This window comes from Ips typographus, linkage group LG12 (genome assembly GCF_016097725.1).
Source record: "Ips typographus isolate SLU linkage group LG12, UJ_Ityp_2.0, whole genome shotgun sequence".
NCBI classification, from domain to species: domain Eukaryota; kingdom Metazoa; phylum Arthropoda; class Insecta; order Coleoptera; family Curculionidae; genus Ips; species Ips typographus.
In genome coordinates, this window is record NC_138433.1 from 5,628,629 (window position 1) to 5,648,509 (window position 19,881).

The 19,881-nt window shown below is 33.7% G+C and overlaps 1 protein-coding gene and 2 long non-coding RNA genes across 4 annotated transcripts; 1 reads left to right on the forward strand and 2 right to left on the reverse strand.

Annotated features, from left to right (window-relative positions):
* Positions 1 to 1,782: 1,782 nt before the first annotated feature.
* LOC145736462 (uncharacterized) lies at positions 1,783 to 3,191 on the reverse strand. Of its 2 annotated transcripts, XR_014179953.1 has the most exons (3): positions 2,731 to 3,191; positions 2,307 to 2,480; positions 1,783 to 2,248 (listed from the first exon to the last, which is right to left on the reverse strand). It is a non-coding gene; the product is annotated as an uncharacterized LOC145736462 (long non-coding RNA). The 2 variants fall into 2 exon arrangements; XR_014179952.1 differs by having other exon boundaries at positions 2,307 to 3,191.
* A 2,179-nt stretch (positions 3,192 to 5,370) lies between these two features.
* LOC145736585 (uncharacterized) lies at positions 5,371 to 10,821 on the forward strand. Its single transcript, XR_014180024.1, has 2 exons — positions 5,371 to 5,582; positions 10,513 to 10,821. It is a non-coding gene; the product is annotated as an uncharacterized LOC145736585 (long non-coding RNA).
* Positions 10,822 to 16,808: 5,987 nt separating this feature from the next.
* On the reverse strand, positions 16,809 to 18,232 carry LOC145736195 (uncharacterized). The gene is given in 1 exon segment (XM_081990495.1): positions 16,809 to 18,232. A coding segment is annotated over 1 exon segment (1,347 nt). The 3' UTR covers positions 16,809 to 16,885.
* Positions 18,233 to 19,881: the final 1,649 nt, after the last annotated feature.

Below are 19,881 nucleotides of genomic sequence, written 5' to 3' on the forward strand. Positions count from 1 at the left end.
AATGAATAATATTCAAACGTGAATAAGATTCTTGACATTTAAATGGATGAGTGCACTATGTAAAACGAATTAAAAATTATTAAATTGAGCTGAAATAATGAAACTAATAACCGATAATTTGTAGTACCAAAAAGTGAACGTTACAAATTTCCCATTTTAAAAATATTTTAGATGAACTGCCCCCATCGATTTTGGTTTACGACCAAATTTCCAGAATTGTGGTCCTTAAAGTTTTTCCATAATGGAGCTCGGCGGTTCGTGGTGGACCAGCCTGTATATGGGTTACATACTTTGTTGTTTACACCTTAGGTATTACCTTATACCTTTGGTATTTGTAACTAATGCAATAAAGTTTAAAGTAGAAGTACATTGTCTCGCAGTGGAGGTGTAAGAATACAGGGTGCGGAATAACATACAGTCTTCTCCACTATAAATTTATTAACCCACCAGTTAATGAGGGCGCGCTCGACTAGTTTCGGGCATAGACATGCCCATCATCAGGAGTTAAAAGAATTAAAGCGCTCTACAAAGGTGAACTCAAAAATGTGGACAATGGCGAAGGACATACCTTAAAAGCTGCTTAACACATTAGGCGCTGTCTTTCTATACAGGGATAGACAGCGAGACCCATTAGTGGCAAAAAATTATCTTAACATTAATGGAAGGCAAATATATATTATATACATTATATACAGGGTGGACCATAAGTAATGGGACATAGAGCTACAGCATATTCCTGACATCAAAATAATACGATTTAGCTGAATTGTCCTATACCGAAAGTTAATATTAAGAAAGATACAGGGTGTGAAAGTTGAAATTTTATTTTAGCTTTTTTGTTATATCTTCACGGTCTTTTGATATAAATTACTGAAAGTTGGTATAAAGGGGTTTTGGCAGGCGTAAAATACGATGCTTTCATTTGTTTTGTAGTAGCTGATAGGGGGCGCTAGCGGTAACCATCTCCGTCCCTTCAAGAGGCTCAAACTTTTTTTTACGGAACTAAAACGGCCATATGACTTCAAAATATGATTCTAAGATGTTTTCTACGTAAAAAAGGTATACTTGTTGTAAGTCTTAAAAGTGGACCGTTTTCGAGTTATTTAATCTTTTATTATTGCATGCATTTACATGTACAGCAGATTTTAATTACTATTTTTTTTTAAATTCTAAGTAGGATTTGATACAAAAACAAAAAGGGCGTTCATAACAACTAGCTTTATTTTAAAGTTTACAAACATTTTTTAAACGGTCAAATTTAGATACAGAAACTGTTATGTGTGTAACTTAAGGGTATACAGCACATATCGTATTAACATACGACAATGCATGCAATAATAAAACATTAAATAACTCGAAAACAGTCAACTTTTAAGACTTACAATAAGTATACCTTTTTTACATAGAAAACATCTTAGAATCATGTTTTGAGAGCATATGGTCGTTTCAGTTCCGTAAAAAAAAGTTAGAGTCTTTTGAAGGAACGGATATGGTTGCAGCTAGCGCCCCCTATCAGCTACTACAAAACAAATGAAAGCATCGTATTTAACGCCTGCCAAAACCCCTTTATACCAACTTTCAGTAATTTATATCAAACGACCGTGAAGATATGATAAAAAAACAAAAATAAAATTTCAACTTTCACACCCTGTATCTTTCTTAATATTAATTTTCGGTATAGAACAATTTCGCTAAATCGTATTATTTTGATGTCAGGAATATGCTGTAGCTCTATGTCCCATTACTTATGGTCCACCCTGTATATGCAATAAAATCATAAAATTTATTTGTAAAACATATTTTATTTTTTCTCATATTTAAATGTTTATGTATCACAAAATTGAGATAGTAGGAACTGACAAACAGGACTGTTAAATTTAAAATATAAATAAACTTATACAACATCACATTTGTAAGCTAAGTATTTCAAGACTAGGATACTGCCTAACACTCAGTAATTGCTGGCATGACTTTGAAGCAAAAATAAATTTAATCAACTCTTGTTGATTGTTGAACACACCTAAGTGGATTTTGAGGTGTTCCGCAGCTATTTCTTGTTTTCGTTGTTCCAGTTCCCTGCGTTTCTTTATTTCATAGGCTTCCATTTCTTGCTTTTTCTCCAAAAGCAACTGCTGCCTCTCTTTAAGAGCTAACTCTCTGCTTCGCAATTCAAAGATTCTGTCATTTTTTTAAATTAAATACTGAATTGTATTTTGTTTTACATTCAAACATCTTTTACGACTTGGTGCTGTAAAAAGAAAGTAAAAAATAGGTTGCACACATAGATGGTGTAAAACAGTACTTACATGCTATTTTTAATTCACTCTTTGCCTTTGATTTTTGTAATACTTTTGCCGATTTACCACTACGGTTAAATAGTATTTCATCATTTTCACGTCCATTGTTTTCAACTGTATCTTTAATGACAATTTCCTGGGGCAAAACCAAATTATTGGTATCATCTCTCAGATTGTCATTATCTAAAATAGGAATAAGCATAATCCACAAACAAGTTCACAATAACTGCTAGTTTTTCTTTATTGAAAATCAAAACAATAAAATTGCATTGCCATATACATATGAGAAAAGATGAGGTAAAAATGCAATAGGCAAGTACATTGTTTTGAATGTGACGTTTTCTTCTTTATTTGTCACATTCAAAACGGTGTACCTGTCTATCGCATTGTTGCGTCATCCTATTTTTGTATGATATTTGTTATCGGTATGTACCCAACTTAAAAAGATCAGCGGGAGGCTCTTGTATGGAAGTTGCAGCTCTTTCCCTTGCTTCATATCCTTTCTGATAGAAAGATTTTTCTTCTTGGCTGCCCTTTTTAATGCTAGTTCCAGAAGCTTTTTCTCGAGAAGCACTTTGCAAAAGTCCTTTAATCAGCTGCAGTAAGTCGTCTAGCTCATTTACTTCTACTTCTACACCAGATCTAAAAACAAAATGTTCCTGATAGATACCATACTTAAAACAATCTTATTAAGTAAGTTCGAATAGAGATAGACTGTGTGAAATACGGAATAGAAGTGTTTAATCCTAAAAATCCCATCACTTCCATACTACATGTTACCAACACTAGATATAGCCTAATCCAAAATGACAGAACTGACAGTCAAACCGCGCCAAGTTAACATGCTACCAACACAACGACTAATTTCGTAAAAATTCGAGTTACGTTAAGCGTTCCCGCAGAGAGCCGCAAGCTCACGAATTCCTCTAAACGCAAACGTGAAGGAAATTTCAACTGCGCATGCGCATCTGTCAAACGTCACGTTTACGTGTACGTTTCGTCCTGCACTTCATCTCTCTAATATGTTTTCGCGCAACTTTTAATTTTATTATAGGTTTTACTCTTTTTTCGACGTCAGCAATTTCTACACCCATTAGATATTCTTTTTGAATTTGGTGTTTAGAATCCACAACAAAATCAGGTCAATAGAGCTTGACTGTCACTTCATTACCGTTGTTTTTCGGTGAAATACTGAAAGTATTTTTATTGCCAATCAATAATTCAATTAAAATCCGATAAAAAAATATATCCCAGAATTAGAGGTTTAGAAAGGTTTTTCACTACTAATGCCTCAATATCCACCTTTATGTTGTTAATTTTTAGAGTTACTTTTGAAGTACCTGGAGGTTATACTGGGTTAACAGTATAACCTCCTACTGAAGTTAATTGGATTCTCTCTGATGATAGAGACATGTTAGTTACAAGATTTAAATCAATTAAATTTCGTCCACATCCTGTGTCTAAAATTACATCAAATAAATTGTCCTCGTTATTTGTTGAAGCTTTGATGGACAATAAATTGCTATCTTTACTGTTTGTCGAGTTTAGAGCAACTTCATCAATACTTAACTGAATTTTCACATTTACTAGGATTCTGATGTGTAGAAAAATTTTCATTTTGTCCAAAATTGTAAATTTGTTGCTACTTCGATTACAATTTTAATTTTTTGGTGAACAATTCTTTCTGGTATTACTGTTTCTTATACCTCGATTTTGATCAAACCTAGAATAATTTTTCTTTTCACATATTAGTGATTTATTATACATATTTCAATAGTAGAAATTATTTTTGTTTAACTTGGGCCTTTTGTAAAAAATTTTTCTACAATAATTGTTGGACGGAAATTCACAATTTTTAGAATTGTTCTTTGGCCAAATACGATTAGCACCATATTTGTTAAATTTGTTTTTAATTTTTTTTTCTATTTATTCCTTACGAAATGTAAAATATACTTTGTCGATTCATTTGACTAAATAATACACGCTCTTTAATTTAATATCACTTATTTTCAAGGTGAGTTGGTTTAAATCACTAAAATGTTTATTATTACAGCTTAGCAAATAATACATTCTGAAACACGACGGATTTAAATCGTTGTGATAAACTAGTGTGCTATTTTATTGGACCTACTGTTGTCCAAGAGAAGGGTTCTTTAGTTCCAGTGCGTATTGCTAGATTCAGTGAAACTCGAACAACAATAAAAACAACTTTAATAACTCCGCCATCACTAATCGCACACAGTAACTTAACAGTAACGCGTACCGACTATATGCGAGCTCCCGCGCTGCGCGATCAGTCTTCTTTTTGACTGCCGCTTACTACGATCAATCCCTCCTTATCTACTCAGTATGTATTATCTTACATCAGGTTTTTGGGGTCGATTGCCTCCTAAAACCTTCAACAACATAACCCATTATCCTTTTGCTTGATCGTTGACCGCATTGAAAATCACGTACTCACTTCTTAAACGTGCTTTTGAAGTGATTCCGTGACTCGACCAATAACCCAGCGAATCGGGTTATACCCTTGCCAGGGTCACTCCCTTACACCGTTTTCGAAATAATCCCTAAAAGTTTCAAGGACAAAGTAAGTAAGTGAAAGACCTTAAGGAATTTTGAATCAAAATTTTACAGCAGATACATCATCTCTCTTTCTAAAAAACTGTAATTTTTGTGAAATATCCAGTCATCCTAAAAAATAGAGTGGAAAAAGTAATCTCCCTGTATCTACGCCACTTAACAAGTTTGACAAAACGTCATTCAAATCACATAATGAGCATTCATTTCTTAAGTACTTGTTCAAATTTTGATAAAAATTATTTCAACGGTCTGACAGTTACAGCAAAAACGCGATTTTTTAAACTAAATTTTTAGGAAGCGTTTTGCAGCAAAATGACATAATGTATGTCAACTTATTTTTTGATGGTACTATCGGATAGTGAATTATTGACATTTAAAACTGAACAACCCTGTATATGTAAAATTTATTCTGGTATAGCTAATTGATGCTAATGTGGAAGGGTAGACAGACCGTTTCAGATTTTATCTGAGGAATGTTGTTAATATAAACAAATTTTGGTTCCAACAAATAGACTGTTCAGTTTGGGCCTGCTTATTTTCAAGCTACTGACAATATGGCCAAAATATTTAAAATATAACCCCTCATAATAAATTATTTAAAACAAATAAAAATTAATATGGCGTCATACTTAGCTGCCTGCATGGTCAAAATGTTGTTGTCGCTTTTATGTGTTTTTGTGTGCTGCTTTTTGTTTTTGTCGATAGGTAAGTCTATAAAAACCTTTTTATTGTTTTTTTATTGAAATGTAGAACCTCCTAGCTAATGTTCACCCGTAATCGTGTGTTTGAAAAGTATTTAATTTAAATAGAGTCCGAAACGTTCACATTAAAGAAGAAATTATTGACTTGAATGCTGTTTCATTAGTGAATTGGTCTGAAAAGTTGACCAAAAACCAAGAAAACATAACTAAATATTACATATAATTAGTCTAAGAAATCCAAAGCTTAAAAAAATTATTTTTTTGCCATTTTTAACTAAATAGTTCTTTATTATACTACTTATAGTCTGTTCACGACCTTGGATCTACTCTATGGTTTTAATTTTGAACTTTTGCCCCCTGTATATTTTTATTAACGATTTTTATTTGAGGTTATAGGAAAATATTTCTTTCAATTTCATTGCCGTGTTGCCAACTAATAATGAGATGTTTGATAATGCAAGTGTCTTCTTGTTAGAGTTAAACAAGATATATAAATCAATATATATTAAATAACTTGTTTTATTTTGTTAAATCGGTTATTTCAAGGACAGTAAGCATTGGTGTTTTAATGATAGAGATCTATTACTTAATAATTAATCCGTACTAAAATTGTTCTTAAAACTGCTGGTATTATACATCAGCCAAATAATGATAATTCTTTATTTAAATGTGACAACGTTCAGTGCCCCTTTGAATAATAAACCAAAAAATTTCTATCTCGGAGTTTAAAAAATGGTTGTCGTTTCATTATACAGAGAAATATCCATGGATAGGGTAGATATCCAAAAAGATCATGCACTGTATTTCATTTTTCTATGCTAAGAATTTATCATACTTAAGAAATATTGATACCGATAATAAAACACAACGTAGTACAACATGTACACATATTTTACAGGTTTATTTTTATAGATTATGTTACTAACCGCTTTTTAGGAGTTCCATACAATACAACATACATTCTCAGACTTATACAGGGTGTTTCAGGCTTTAATACGCAAACTTAAACTGCGTATTCTACGTCTAAAAATAACTATAGTTTGCTATATAAACTGTATTCCAAAGATGCTTTGTTAAAGAAATACAGGGTGTTAAAGTTTTATTTTTTTATAGTGTTTTCCTTATGGTTCTTACGGTATTTGAGACATTTAGCTCAAATTTGAACTATACGTATTTTATAATGCCATGCATCATTGGATAAGACAACTTTTTGCTAAACTCTACAGGGTGTTCTTCTTTTGGGGTTTGGGGTTCACAAACATTTACTTTAGAAACTTTTTTTTCTCTTTAATTTTATCCGTTCCTGTCACAGTTAAAAGTAAGTTACAAATTTATCAGAAAAACCACCCCAAATTCTCTACCAATTTACATTATAAAATTCAGATGTTTTTTTTCTGAAAATAAAAATTTAAAAAAACTTAATTATTGGAATATTGAAAAAAACATTATTGGCTCACTAGAAAACAATTTGAGGGGCTACAACTACAAGAAAATGAAAACTTCAACATTGTATTTCTTTAACGAATCATTTAACAGCTTTAACCTGAACTAAAAAAGTGTGACTTCATACAATATAATATTTTTAAATATTTTATGTATCCTGCATATTTTATATCATCAGTTGCAGCAGTTTGCAACAAAATTTATTACTTTTTAAGGTTTCCTGTATTTTTATTATACAATTTTTGGCCATACCTACTAATGAGTTCCATTTTAAACTTGATATGATGTTTTTATCAAATATAATTATAATTCTTTAGGGCAACAAGTCTGAAGGCAAGATTTTCTGAAATTTTACATACACGAAATGTATTTTGTGGACTATATCCCGAATAGAAATATACTGTCATTTCTATAATATAACCGTTTTTAGTTTTAATTGACAGATTTTATTAGATATGCCGCCAGTTTGTTACATAGTAGCTATGATTTCAATAATTTGGTCACCAGAAGAATGAAATTTTATAATGGGCAACATTTTCCACCAACACCATTCAATATCTGTTTCGTTCTTGAGTTATTTTCGAAAAATCATAAACAAGCATTTTCAAAAAAGTGCTGTGTTGCAATGTTCAAGCTAATTTGAAAATTTTTAAAAATTTAGCTTGAGTATTTGGATTTAAATTCCCACGTTTCGGTTTTAAGATATTATCATCAACTTATTTCTTCCTATGAACAAAATTTTGTTTTCATCTTGTTCAAAACAACACAATTCCTCGTAAGAAGGCTAGTAATTAATTTTAATACTTATACCTATCTTGCAACGTTTCTTAGATATTTCATAAAAATTGTGGATTTGTCTTGATGTAGTCTAAACATTAATTAGATTTTCAAGTCCTGAAAAGTTTGCTGATATGACCTTTTGTCCTCAGTTAGACAATACTACATGGTTGAAAACCCCAGAGAAAGAAAATGAAAAAACCTACAGGGTGGTCACACCTTTTAGTCGGACAGATAGGAAAACTGCCAAAAGTTCGTTTTTTTAAATGGATCCATCGGTGTCTAATGGTTTATATTAAAAGGACATTTAGGACAAATCCATGTATACACTTCCTTACACCTTACTTCAACCGTTTCTGACTTACTAAGAGTTTTTCCTTAAAGGCCGGATACAATCGTAATCCATACTGCTCTAAATAGGGACACCCGATTGGGCTTAATGGCTAGTTGTCGTTTTTATAACCACAACATGTTCTGACAGATATTTGTCAAATTCAACCTGGTTTAAACTGAGCACAAGCAGGTGTCCGTATTCAGATTAGTATGGATCACGATTTCATACGCTCTTTAAGGAAAAACTCTTAATAAATCAGCAACGGTTATGTATAAGAGTATACATAAATTTGTTCTAAATTTAATGTTCTTTTATTACAAACCATAATACATTAGTGTGTCCATTTAAAAAATGAACTTCTGGTAGTTTTTCTATCTGTCCGACAAACGTAAATATTGACCACCCTGTGGGTTTTTTCATTTTTAGTCTCTGGGCTTTTCAACCATGTGTCTGACTGAAGACAAAATGTCACATAAGCAAACCTTTCAGAACTTGAGAATTTAATTAATGTTTAGACTACCGTTTTGCTGACAAATCCAACATCAATGTCTTGAAATCAAAATTTCCAGTGTAGCCAACGTTGCAACTCTGTGAAGTTTCCAACATCCAACTCCCGAACCCTAACATCAACCGTTCAACCGAGGATCGTAAACCACAAAACATTAACATTAATTACTAGTCTTCATGCGAGGAATTTAAAAATGAGATTAGAAACAGGGTGTTCCATTTGAAAATCAAAAGTTGATATTCTCTCCGAATGATTTGGCAACGCCGCAACGCCGCAAAGTTAAAAATATTTTAGATAGAGAGTTTAGACCTAACCTAAGCTACACGCCAAATTTCAACAAAAAATCAAAAAATATTGAGTAGGTCTCTAGATACTTTTAATATACCATCAGTGTGAATTACCCTGTATAACATGTTAAGAAAAACTTTGTTTTTATATTAAAAAAAACAAATAAAAATCAATTTTTAAGATGGCATTGACTTAATCAATGTACTTAATCAATGTCGTTTTCATCAAACATCCAAAATAATTTTTAAAAATAATCTAAATCAGTTTGCTAAAAATTTCGAGACCTATCGACATGCGAACCTGACAATATTTGGGAATTTACCATATTAGGACTAATTTGCGTTTATTTGCATTGATAGCCAGTTTAGTTTAGATTTCCTTTATTTCTCTAGGAAATAAGACGCTATTTACAAAGTGTGGTATCCACTGTATTATTTAATAACTCTCAAAGTAACAAGCAATTAATTAACCACCGGATGAGAACAAAATTTTAACTGGAAATTTGTCATCTGATTCATCTGTAATAAATTGTAAAGCTTAAATTCCTTACACCTTTTCAATACTTTAGTAATATATGCTTGAAGTTATACACCACCAATTTCTTTAAAAAAAACCTATTTAACTACTTAACTGTAGATAATGTTTAGTAAAAAAATCATTTATGTCCAAATAGATTCCCAGATTTACCACCGTGCCTCGCGTGTAATGGGTATTATTCACAATTTAACGTGGCATTTCCATCCAATCAGATCAATTTAAATTTATAACAATTTTACGTTAACAATTTTAAGTTTATACTGTTGTTCACATCGATAAAATCCCGGTTTTTACTGCGGTAAAAATCTTGATTTTCAGATCAGTGTTGTTAGGGAAATATAACCAGTTACATTGCTACCCACCACGTTTCCGATCACACACTAAATGTCAAATATTTAGTTACGTATAAGCAAAAACATCGTTTCTCAAGTGAGTTTAAGCTACCTCGTTGAAAAACCTCGATTAAAAAAAACTACTTAAAACCTACTGGAATTTAGGAATTTTGCAGCGGCAAGCAATTCTGTGTTCACCAACTAGATAGCGGCAGGTTAGTTCTCTTTCTTTGCAACGCACTAGACTAGAACTTACACCGTGGTTAAAACCAATCTACCTCAAACATTATTATAAGAAGTAGAATTTATAACCAAGCTATGCAATGATTATATTAATTCGTGCGTTTGTCCAACAGAATATAACTCTACATCATATTATTATGACATATTTTTTCTGTATTTGTACTCATTCAGTGTTTTCTTAAGCAAAAGCGCTCAACACCAGCTCAAAAATTATTATATCTATATTAACATGGCTGAAATGCTTTAATTTGTTTAATACCAGAGTTGAGGATTATTTAAAACTGATGATGTATGTGCGTGGCCATCGTTCTTTTAGTTACCATATCTATTGCAAGAACAGGTCAAAAAAAGTTTTGTAAGACTTTATCAAATTATAGATATTAAGACACTTTAATAAATATACATATTCTGTTCTTTCACATATTATATTTACGTTAGTTGAGAATTGATAGTAAACTAGTTTTTATTTCAGGCACAAGTTGCTGTGTAAACAATTTCCAAATGTGGATCATAAAGCATACCAGCCTTACTAGAAATGTTTGACGCGCCTAGAACCGCGAAAGGATCGTCACGAGGTCAAATGTCACCAATATCAACAAGACTGCAAGCACTTCTGTCGGCAACCCGAATTAGCAATTGTGATCACCAAGTATAGGTACCAAAAATAGTATTCCCTTGAAAAGGGTTCAATGCATCTGCTAAAAAATAAATGTATGTATGGAATTTCATAGCATGGAATTATTATTTATTTTAATAATAAAGTAAAGATGGTCGGCTGAGTTGTGTGTAGTTTTATTTTCTATTTTGCTTTTCTATTACAGTTCTTGTACTGTATTGCCACATGCAGCATGTATTATGTGGGTTATTTATTCTTTTGTCAGCACAGTATTTGACCGAAGAGTTTGTATTTAATGTCGGTAATGTGTATTAGGGAAAGTGTCATTCCTTTAAATGTCAATCTACGCATGGCGAACTGAGTAACTGTGCAGAAGTTGGCATTGGAAGTGAACAAAGACCAGCAATCAGCCATTCATATCTATCAAACTTACTTACCGAATTTATTTATTCCTTACCAACCTCCACCTGTTCGGTGTTCTTCTTATTTTGTCCGGTTGTAGTCGCGATTAAACTTAGAAGGAACTATGCAAAAACAATATTTTTCAAACTTCCTATTAGATTGCAGTCTGCCGCTAGCACGTACACTACGGGTAGTAAAGTGTTACATATGGCCCATCTTACTATACGGCGCAGAAACGTGGTTTCTCAAAGCTGGAACCCTGAACCGCATCGAAGCGTTTGAAATGTGGACCCACCGGAGACCTTTGCGCGTGCCGTGGACCGCAAATACCACGAATGAAGAAATTTTAAGAACTGCAGACTAGGAACTAGAAATACTTAACATGGTTAAAGAAAGAAAAGTATCCTACCTCGGCCTTATCCTTAGAGGAGGCCAATATCACATTCCTACACTAATTCTACAAGAAAAAATATAGAGGCATCGAGGTCCACGAAGAAAGCAAAACTCCTGGCTAAGAAACATACGAACATCAGCGACGCAGTAACCATATTTCGAAGAGCCGAGAACGGCACTCGGCACATTGTATGAAGAGTACAGACAATCACCAACGTGCGGCTAAGCACAGGGCACAAGAAGAAGAATTATTTGCGCAATTTGGTACGCGTATGTGACATAATGCAACCACGATACCAGATCTAGGACATACAAAATATTTCACTTTTTCACTTTTTTTACATTCCACGTCATCCTCGGGGTTTTTAATTGGGGTTCGTAGCACCAGTGCACCAAGCAGGTTTTATTTTTCTTCTGTTGAAGTAATCTAATCAAGCCATGAGGATGTTACGTCGAATAGGAGCAATTTTAAAATTTGGCAGTAGGTTGTCTATATAGCAAATTTTAAAAACCAAGAAGACACCTTATTGGGTTACCCAGATATTTAATAATAAGTAGAAAGAATAGAGTCAATATAAAAAAACTCGAGATATTTATTATTTTTTGACCAAAATAAAGTGGGCACTTTGATATTCCTAAGTGATTATAATGAATCAGATCCAACATTTCACTTCTGAGTGAGTTAGGAACAATAACCTTTTTACCTTTAAATAAAACAAACATCATTTATAATAACAATTTCTCCCCTATATGGACAATACTGCTGAAGATCATCGCTTAATAAATGTTTATTTTCTGGACATCCTTTTCACTATTTTCCAAAGATATATTGGTGAAATCTGGTACACCCAAAAACAACAGCCGCCAATTCTTTTTCTATTTGGGCATACCCTTTCTCAGTTTCAGAAAGTGCTCTTGAACTGTAAATTGTCCTGTCGGAGACCTGCTCCCAGGCCATTTTGTGATGCACCAACAGATATTACTATGGGTTTTTTATGATTAAAATATTTTAGTATTGAAGTAGTGGTTAACAGTCTTTTAATATTATTAAAAGCTAAAGTATGATTTTAATCCTAATAGTATTCACAGTCCTTAATAAACTGCCTTAGTAAGGTAGTTTTTTGTCAAAGACCTGAAATGAACTTACCAAACCTAACAATTTTTCCATATCTTTTTTATTTTCTGGAATTTTTAAGTTTAGAATACTGTTTACCTTGGTTGGATCTACCTTAACCCCTGTACTAGATATAATATGACCAATACATATTGATTGTTTTACATTAAAGTGACTATTACTTTTGATAAATTTGACTCCTGACATCTGGGCTTTTTTTAAAACTGCCTTTAACAATTTGTCATGAGACTCTTGGTCTATTCCAAAAACCAGTAAATCATCAATGTAACCAATATTACTAGGTATATTTTCAAGGATTTGTTTAAAATTTATATAAAAAATTTCTGGTGCTGAACTTATCCCAAACGGTAATCTTTTAAAGTTATATCTACCAAATGGGGTTGAGAAAGTACACAACTTACTACTCTCCTCATCTAATGGTATTTAATAGAATTCCATGTTTGCATCTAAAATGCAAAGTCCTTTTGCATCTGTGGGGTCAGCCAACAAATCCTCAACTGTGGGCATTTCAAAAAATTCCCTGCTGTAAAGTCTCCGACTTCAGTTAGGGAATTAACAACAAATAATAGTTCCACAATGTGCTGGTCAAGATATATTGTTCATGGCTCAAACTCAACTGACTCTCTACAAACCAAATACCAAAAAGAAATTACAAATTCTTTACGCCACTAGGGCCCTAGTAGGATAGTACAAAGAATTTAAATTATATATATGTTACACCTTCCCCCTTAAATATACTATAAAATGAACGTAAGCTAATTGTACAAATTCATCTAACCTTACCTAAAAAGTTACTAAACCTACTATTTACATGAAGTTTTCAATTAGCATTCAACCTCTCTGGAGGTTTAAGTTGACTACGCCGCCGTAACCCTCTAGTTTTATTACTATGGGTAGGTTTATTTTCATTAATACTCTGACTCACAATTTCAACATCATTACGTTTTCAACAACATCAATATCAGATAGAAAAGTGGATTGAGGAACAACGGAAACTGGGTTTCGAAGTTTACCTTTAAAATTTGGTTTAAGTTGATCTACGTGACGTTTCTATTTTGTTCCACCATCCGTTTTCGTTACATAAGTTTTCCTACCTAAAACCTCCTTAACGTTGCCTTCGCACCAATTAGGATGACCAGATCTGAAATCTTTCTTGCTTTTTGTCAATTTGGTTGGTTACCGAAGGCAATAACAAATCAAAAGGAGTTCGTACATGTCTACCCATTAATGTTTTTGGTGGAGCTTTACCAGTTGTAAGATGAGGCGTATTTCGATACATAAACAGATAGTTACAAATTATTAAATGAATATCTTCATTACTGTGATGCTTCGCTTTCACTATGGCAGATTTTAAAGTTTTAACCGATTTTCTTCCAGCCCGTTAGCTTTAGGATGATACGGAGCTCCAGTTAAATGCTTAATTAAATAAATTGTTCAAATTCCTCCGAAGTAAAGGTCGGTGCATTGTCGGAGCAAATTTACAACGGTAGCCCGTACCTGGCAAACAGTTGCTTAAAAATATTAATAGTGACTTTTGCAGTCATTCATAGGTTCAATCCATTTTGATGTAGCATCAATTATGACAATAAAATTTTTATTTACGACTAGGCCAAAGAATTACACGTGCAAACGTTCTGCCTTAACTCAAGAGGGGTTATCTGTTTTGAGTTAGCATAAACATTGCACGCTTCACACTTCTTTGTCAAATCTTCTATGTGCGTATCTACAGAAGGCCACCAAAAGTATGCCCTTGCCATCATTTTCATTTTCACAATGCCCAGATGGGTGGAATGTAATTGATTTAGAATATCTACATGTAAACTCTGAGGTATTAATTTAAATAACAGCATCCTACTATCATTTTCAGATTCCGGTTTTCTAGATGGTGCTCGAGATAAAAAATCAGCTGTATTTTGAGGCGAACTTACATACTTAATATCAAACCTGAAACCAAACAAAATATGTGCTCACCTTGGCAAACGATTTGCTGCAAAAACTGGAATACCTTTCTTATCTCCGAAGATCGCTAGCAACGGTTTATGATCTGTAACAAGAGTAAATTTCTGATTGTACCAATATTGAAAAACCTTTTAAACACCAAAAATGATAGCTAGAGCCTCCTTTTCTATTTGCGAATATGATATTTCCGCTTTATTCAGCAATCGTGACGCAAAAGCAATAGGTTTTTCTTGTTGATTTTCAAACACGTGACTTAAAGTAGCTCCTAATGCAAACTGTGACGCGTCAACTGATGATTTGATCTTTACGGCTGGATCAAAATGAGTTAAAACATTTGACCACAATAATACTTCTTTTGCGTTAAGGAAACGTGTTTGTACAATCGTCTGTCCAGTTTCACTTAACATTTTTTTTAACAGGTCATATAAAAGTTTTAAAATTGAGGAAGCGTTTCTAATAAACCTGCAGTAATATACAGGGTTTTTCAATGAAAAGTAGACACCCTGAATGTCTTCCAAAATAATTTCTCTGTTAAAAAATGCTAAGACACGTGAATTTCTGCCATCAGCCCCTTTGCCGCCATAGGCAAAGCCCCACTAAGTTTTCAAATGGCACCATACCCTGTGTGGCATATCGTTGGAAAGGGTATTTCATAAGGAATTAATTGCACTATTTTATTTGTACATTTGCTTCGAATTGAGACCAAAAAAAAATAAAAAATGCGTTTTGTGTTTATTTTTTGTTAACTGCAGAAATAATAGCAAATAGCGGTTATCATTTAATTAATAGCTCAAAATAACCTCCGTTAACCATACAATAATACAAGCGACTTTGGAAGAGTTCGCGAACATTTGTGAGGACTTGCGGTGTCAGTTGTAGGCATTCATGTATTATTCTCTGCCTAAGGTCTGCAATATTGGCCGGCTGTGTTGCAGAGACTTTAGATTTTAAATGCCCCCATAGAAAAAAGTCCAACGGAGTGAGGTCGGGTGATCTCGCAGGCCATTCCATGGGACCACGTCTACCAATCCATCTTCCAGGAAATCGATTGTTCAGATATTCTCGAACGGGAAGTGAATAGTGTGGAGGTGCACCGTCTTGTTGGAAAATTAGTTGATTTTCAAATAAATGTTCATCATTTTCTAGTAGCTCTGTTATGGTCGGATCAACAGTGGTGTCAAGAAGCTCAAGATAAGTAGCGCCATTCAAATTACCGTCAATAAAAAACGGACCAACGATGTGGTCTCCTAAAATACCTGTCCAAACATTAAGTTTTTCTGGATATTGGGTATGGGTTTCCCTAAACCAATGTGGATTCGTGTCTGACCAATACCTACAGTTATGCCTGTTCACTTCTCCATTCAAAAAAAAAACATACACTCATCACTGAAGCAAATATTGTACAACAAGTTCACGTTGTTTGTCAGATCAGTAGACATAATTTCACAAAATTGTAGTCTTCTATCATAGTCATCTTCGTTTAATTCCTGAACCAATTTTACCTTGTATGGATGAAAATTGTGTTTTTTTAAAATTCTCCATACACTGCTTGTCGAAACACCCGATGCATGGGAAATTTGATTTAAAGACTGATTATTATCCATTGCAACGTGTCCCAAAACAGCAACTTCAATTGGTTCATTAATAATTTGTCTTTCAAGTTGATGATTTTTGTTTGTCACTGAACCAGTTTCCATGAATTTTTGCATCAACTTTAAGACATACTGATGACCAATTAATTTATCTGGATGATTGAAAGAGCGCGCGGCAGCTCGTGCACAGTCGTTATGTTTGAAATAAAAACGTACAATTTCTATTCTTTCGGCAGTCGTGTAAACCATATTGACAATGTTCCTTCAAAACGAACTTACAAGTTGACCGACTGAGGCAAAAACATGGAATGGAAAACAGGTATTTGGTAGTGTTATCCGCAGTTTGACCAAAATAACAAAAAAATGTTTTTATTTTTTTTGGTCTCAATTCAAAGCAAATGTACAAATAAAATAGTGCAATTAATTCCTTATGAAATACCCTTTCCAACGATGTGCCACACAGGGCAGCATTAAAACATTATGACCCTTGATCTGGCCACGGCATGGCAAACGACCGACCAATCAAATTTGTTGTTCTATTTTCAGGGTCATAATGGTATTGTGCGCCAAATCGAGGGTCAGAATGTTGCATACAATACAGCATACCATTAGGCAGGATATACTTTATTTGGAATATTTGATGGTAAAAAATTATTTAAATAAATGAAGACTTTCTAAGAAACAAGTTTTTATTAAACTATTTAAAAAACGTACATATTTATATTTATCATTAAGTATGAGAGCATGCTTAATGCACGGCGCCATGTTTTATAGCATTAGGGCGATTTGCTTTGACGTTCTCTGCCAAATTGTGTCGCCTCTTTGGTCTTTTCTTTAAGGGTTCGCATTCTGCTGGGCGGCCTATAGGAGCTCTTTTGCATCCCCTTACAACTCCTGGTCTTCGTCTAGCAATAGACGTTGGTTGTACGTGAATTACTGATTTCCTCTTAAACTTAAGAGGATTGGTGCTTCCAGCTGTATTTAAAAAACTCTCCCATGCATTTCTCGTTTTAACTAAATTAAGTCTTGTAACAAACCTATTAAAACTTTGGGTAGTAGTACCAAATTTTGTATTTTTTTTCTTCATCAGATTAATAAGTGACTCAAATGAAACATCACTAATATTTCCCCCTGATTGGTTTTCAGTGAAATCTTGACAATTCGTCGTATCATTCTTGGGTAGCAGATTAATATCTGAACACTCAGGAACTTCAGTAATAGTTTCATTTAGCTTTTCATTTGTAAATGGCATATAAAACTCCTTCGGCCGTACATTTTCTCCAAAAGCTAGTTGAGCCATTAAGTATCTTGATTCTGTACTACAGCTTGGAGCATTTAAAGATGCTCTCTGAAAGTAATGTAGAACCCCTGCCTGGTGCTTACAAAAAGAGCCTATTCTTCCTACTGAACAGCTGCAAAATCCGTTTGAAATGTCTACATCATACGTTTGTTCTGCTTTTTCGCTCGGAACAGAAAATAAATCGTTAGACAATTGTCGAATGTCTTGTTTTTGTAAATATTTTATTTTTTCCAAATACCTTTTTAGAAGTAGCCTACACGTCACATCTCTTTGATGAATAAAGTTTCTTAGTCTTCGCAAATAATACTCTTCCATTGCGGTGCAACAGAAATCAACTAATGCAACGGCATTATATGCCTTATTCCTTGAGAGTACTATATCCTTGAATAACCTAACGCTTATCTCACTAAAGTTATTAGTTTGATGTCCATGTGTTGTTGAATCTCTCTATGCCAAACACCAATCGTCCCTCCTATTCCAGTAATCTGTTAAATATTGTTGCCATGCCGACAGGGAGCTACAATTTTGAATTGCTAAGCTGTATTCTTTTACAGCTATGTCTTCTGTAGAAGCTACCAAAATGTTTTGAAAGTTTTGATAGAGGTCTTTTCGACGATTTGCTGGAATGTTATGTTTTTTCTCCCACAACCAGCGCCACACAGATTGTGAAACATGGAATCGACAAAGTAGGGTTTTGGAATTTGGCCACAAAGATTTCAAAGCGCATCTTTCGGAATCCGAATCATCTGTAATGAAAGTGTTAGGAAAACCTTGCCCGCAAAATGAATTTGGCATCGCATCTTTTAGCAATTGAAATCCTGCTTTGTAGTCACTTGCTGACCTGAAGTTATTATGACTGCCAAAGGTACTGCCCCAATTTGGCAAGGTGTCATTACAAAAGTTAAGCAATGATTTAGGGCATCGCAGGATGATGTACTGTCAACAAATACGATATCTTTGGAGAATGGTAAAGTATGTGCTCTTTGCATTAACTTGGTTACAACTATAAGGGCAAATGGGTTTACTGAATAATTTACAATGATCCCTTCTGACTGCAATACTTCTCGTTTTCCAGCAATTTTCTGGAAAAAAAATAACCTGGTTCTTATAAGCTAAGGTAAAATGGCAAAAAAATAATTTGCTACCTCTTTAGCACTTGTTTGATTTGATGCACTATACAATGCGTCCAAAAGCTATGTATAATTTCAATAAAATTATAAAATATCAACTATTTTGTGGAAAAATATTGCTTCTTCTATGCCATAACCACCAATTAATTGTGGAATGCTGTCAGAGTGCAACTGCACTTTTGATGCAATAGCTAAACTATGCACCGGAGTGTGACCGGACGCTGGCTGGGATGCGAAATATGCGAAAGATTTCCAAGTACCAAGGGTCGAAAGGTCGTCACGAGTTGTCTGCTAGAGGATACCAGGTCTGGGAGTTTTTTGATTGAATGTAGTCGTCCTGAATTCTGCAACCCGCACCGGGTTCATAAATGAATTAAATAGTAAATCTTTAACTATAATAGTAATATCTCAAACTATAATAAATCGCGAGTGCCAAACCCTCCAGAAAGCTGCACTCATCATTGTGTAACAAATGTAAGTATGGATTTATTATTATAATATTTTGTGCATGTAAAAGGTATTGTTTAAAGTGGTACTTTATGGAATTATGTTTAAGGTTTTATTCCGATTCACTAAGTTGATAAACCAACCATTTTGTCAATTAGTTTTAACTGTTATATAGTTATTAAATTATATTTTTCTACCAAGTGGTTTGATTCTACCTCTGAAACAAGATCTCGGTAAAGGCGTTTATTAAAGTAATAAACGCAAGTCTCGTTTAACTTGTTGGGCCAAAAGGGCTTTACAATTTAAACGTGACAATATTTGAGACGTTTAGCTGTCGTGTAGATAGTTTTTTTTATTTTAATTTGATTACATTCTATTCTAAGCTTAAAAAAGTCTTCTTTCACCTCATTAGCGTTATACAGTACTCATTAATAAACGTGTATTAAATAATCATTGTTTATCCTTTAGTGTCTCTAAATGATTACCGTAAAAGACTAATTAAAATAATTTAACTTCGTAGTTCTTTTGTCTCACATTTGAAGTCAGCAATCATAAAAGGTTCTCACATAAATCAATATGTTTATTACTATAATATGTACATATTCCAACTGACGTTGCGCGATTTTCTCGTTGCTGGCCACAAGCAACAAGTTGTCGGCAAAAGCTAGACAGCTGACTGAGTTGTCCTCATTCAGGTTGTATCCTTCTCTGCTTTCCAGCAGGCGAAGAAGCTTATCGCACACCATATTAAATAGGGTGGGGGAGAGCGGATCTCCCTGCTTCACACCTAGCTGGAGTCGCACGGTGATCTTACTGCGATTCAGGTCAATTGTTGTGTCCTCATCCCGGTAGGCCTCCTTTACGATG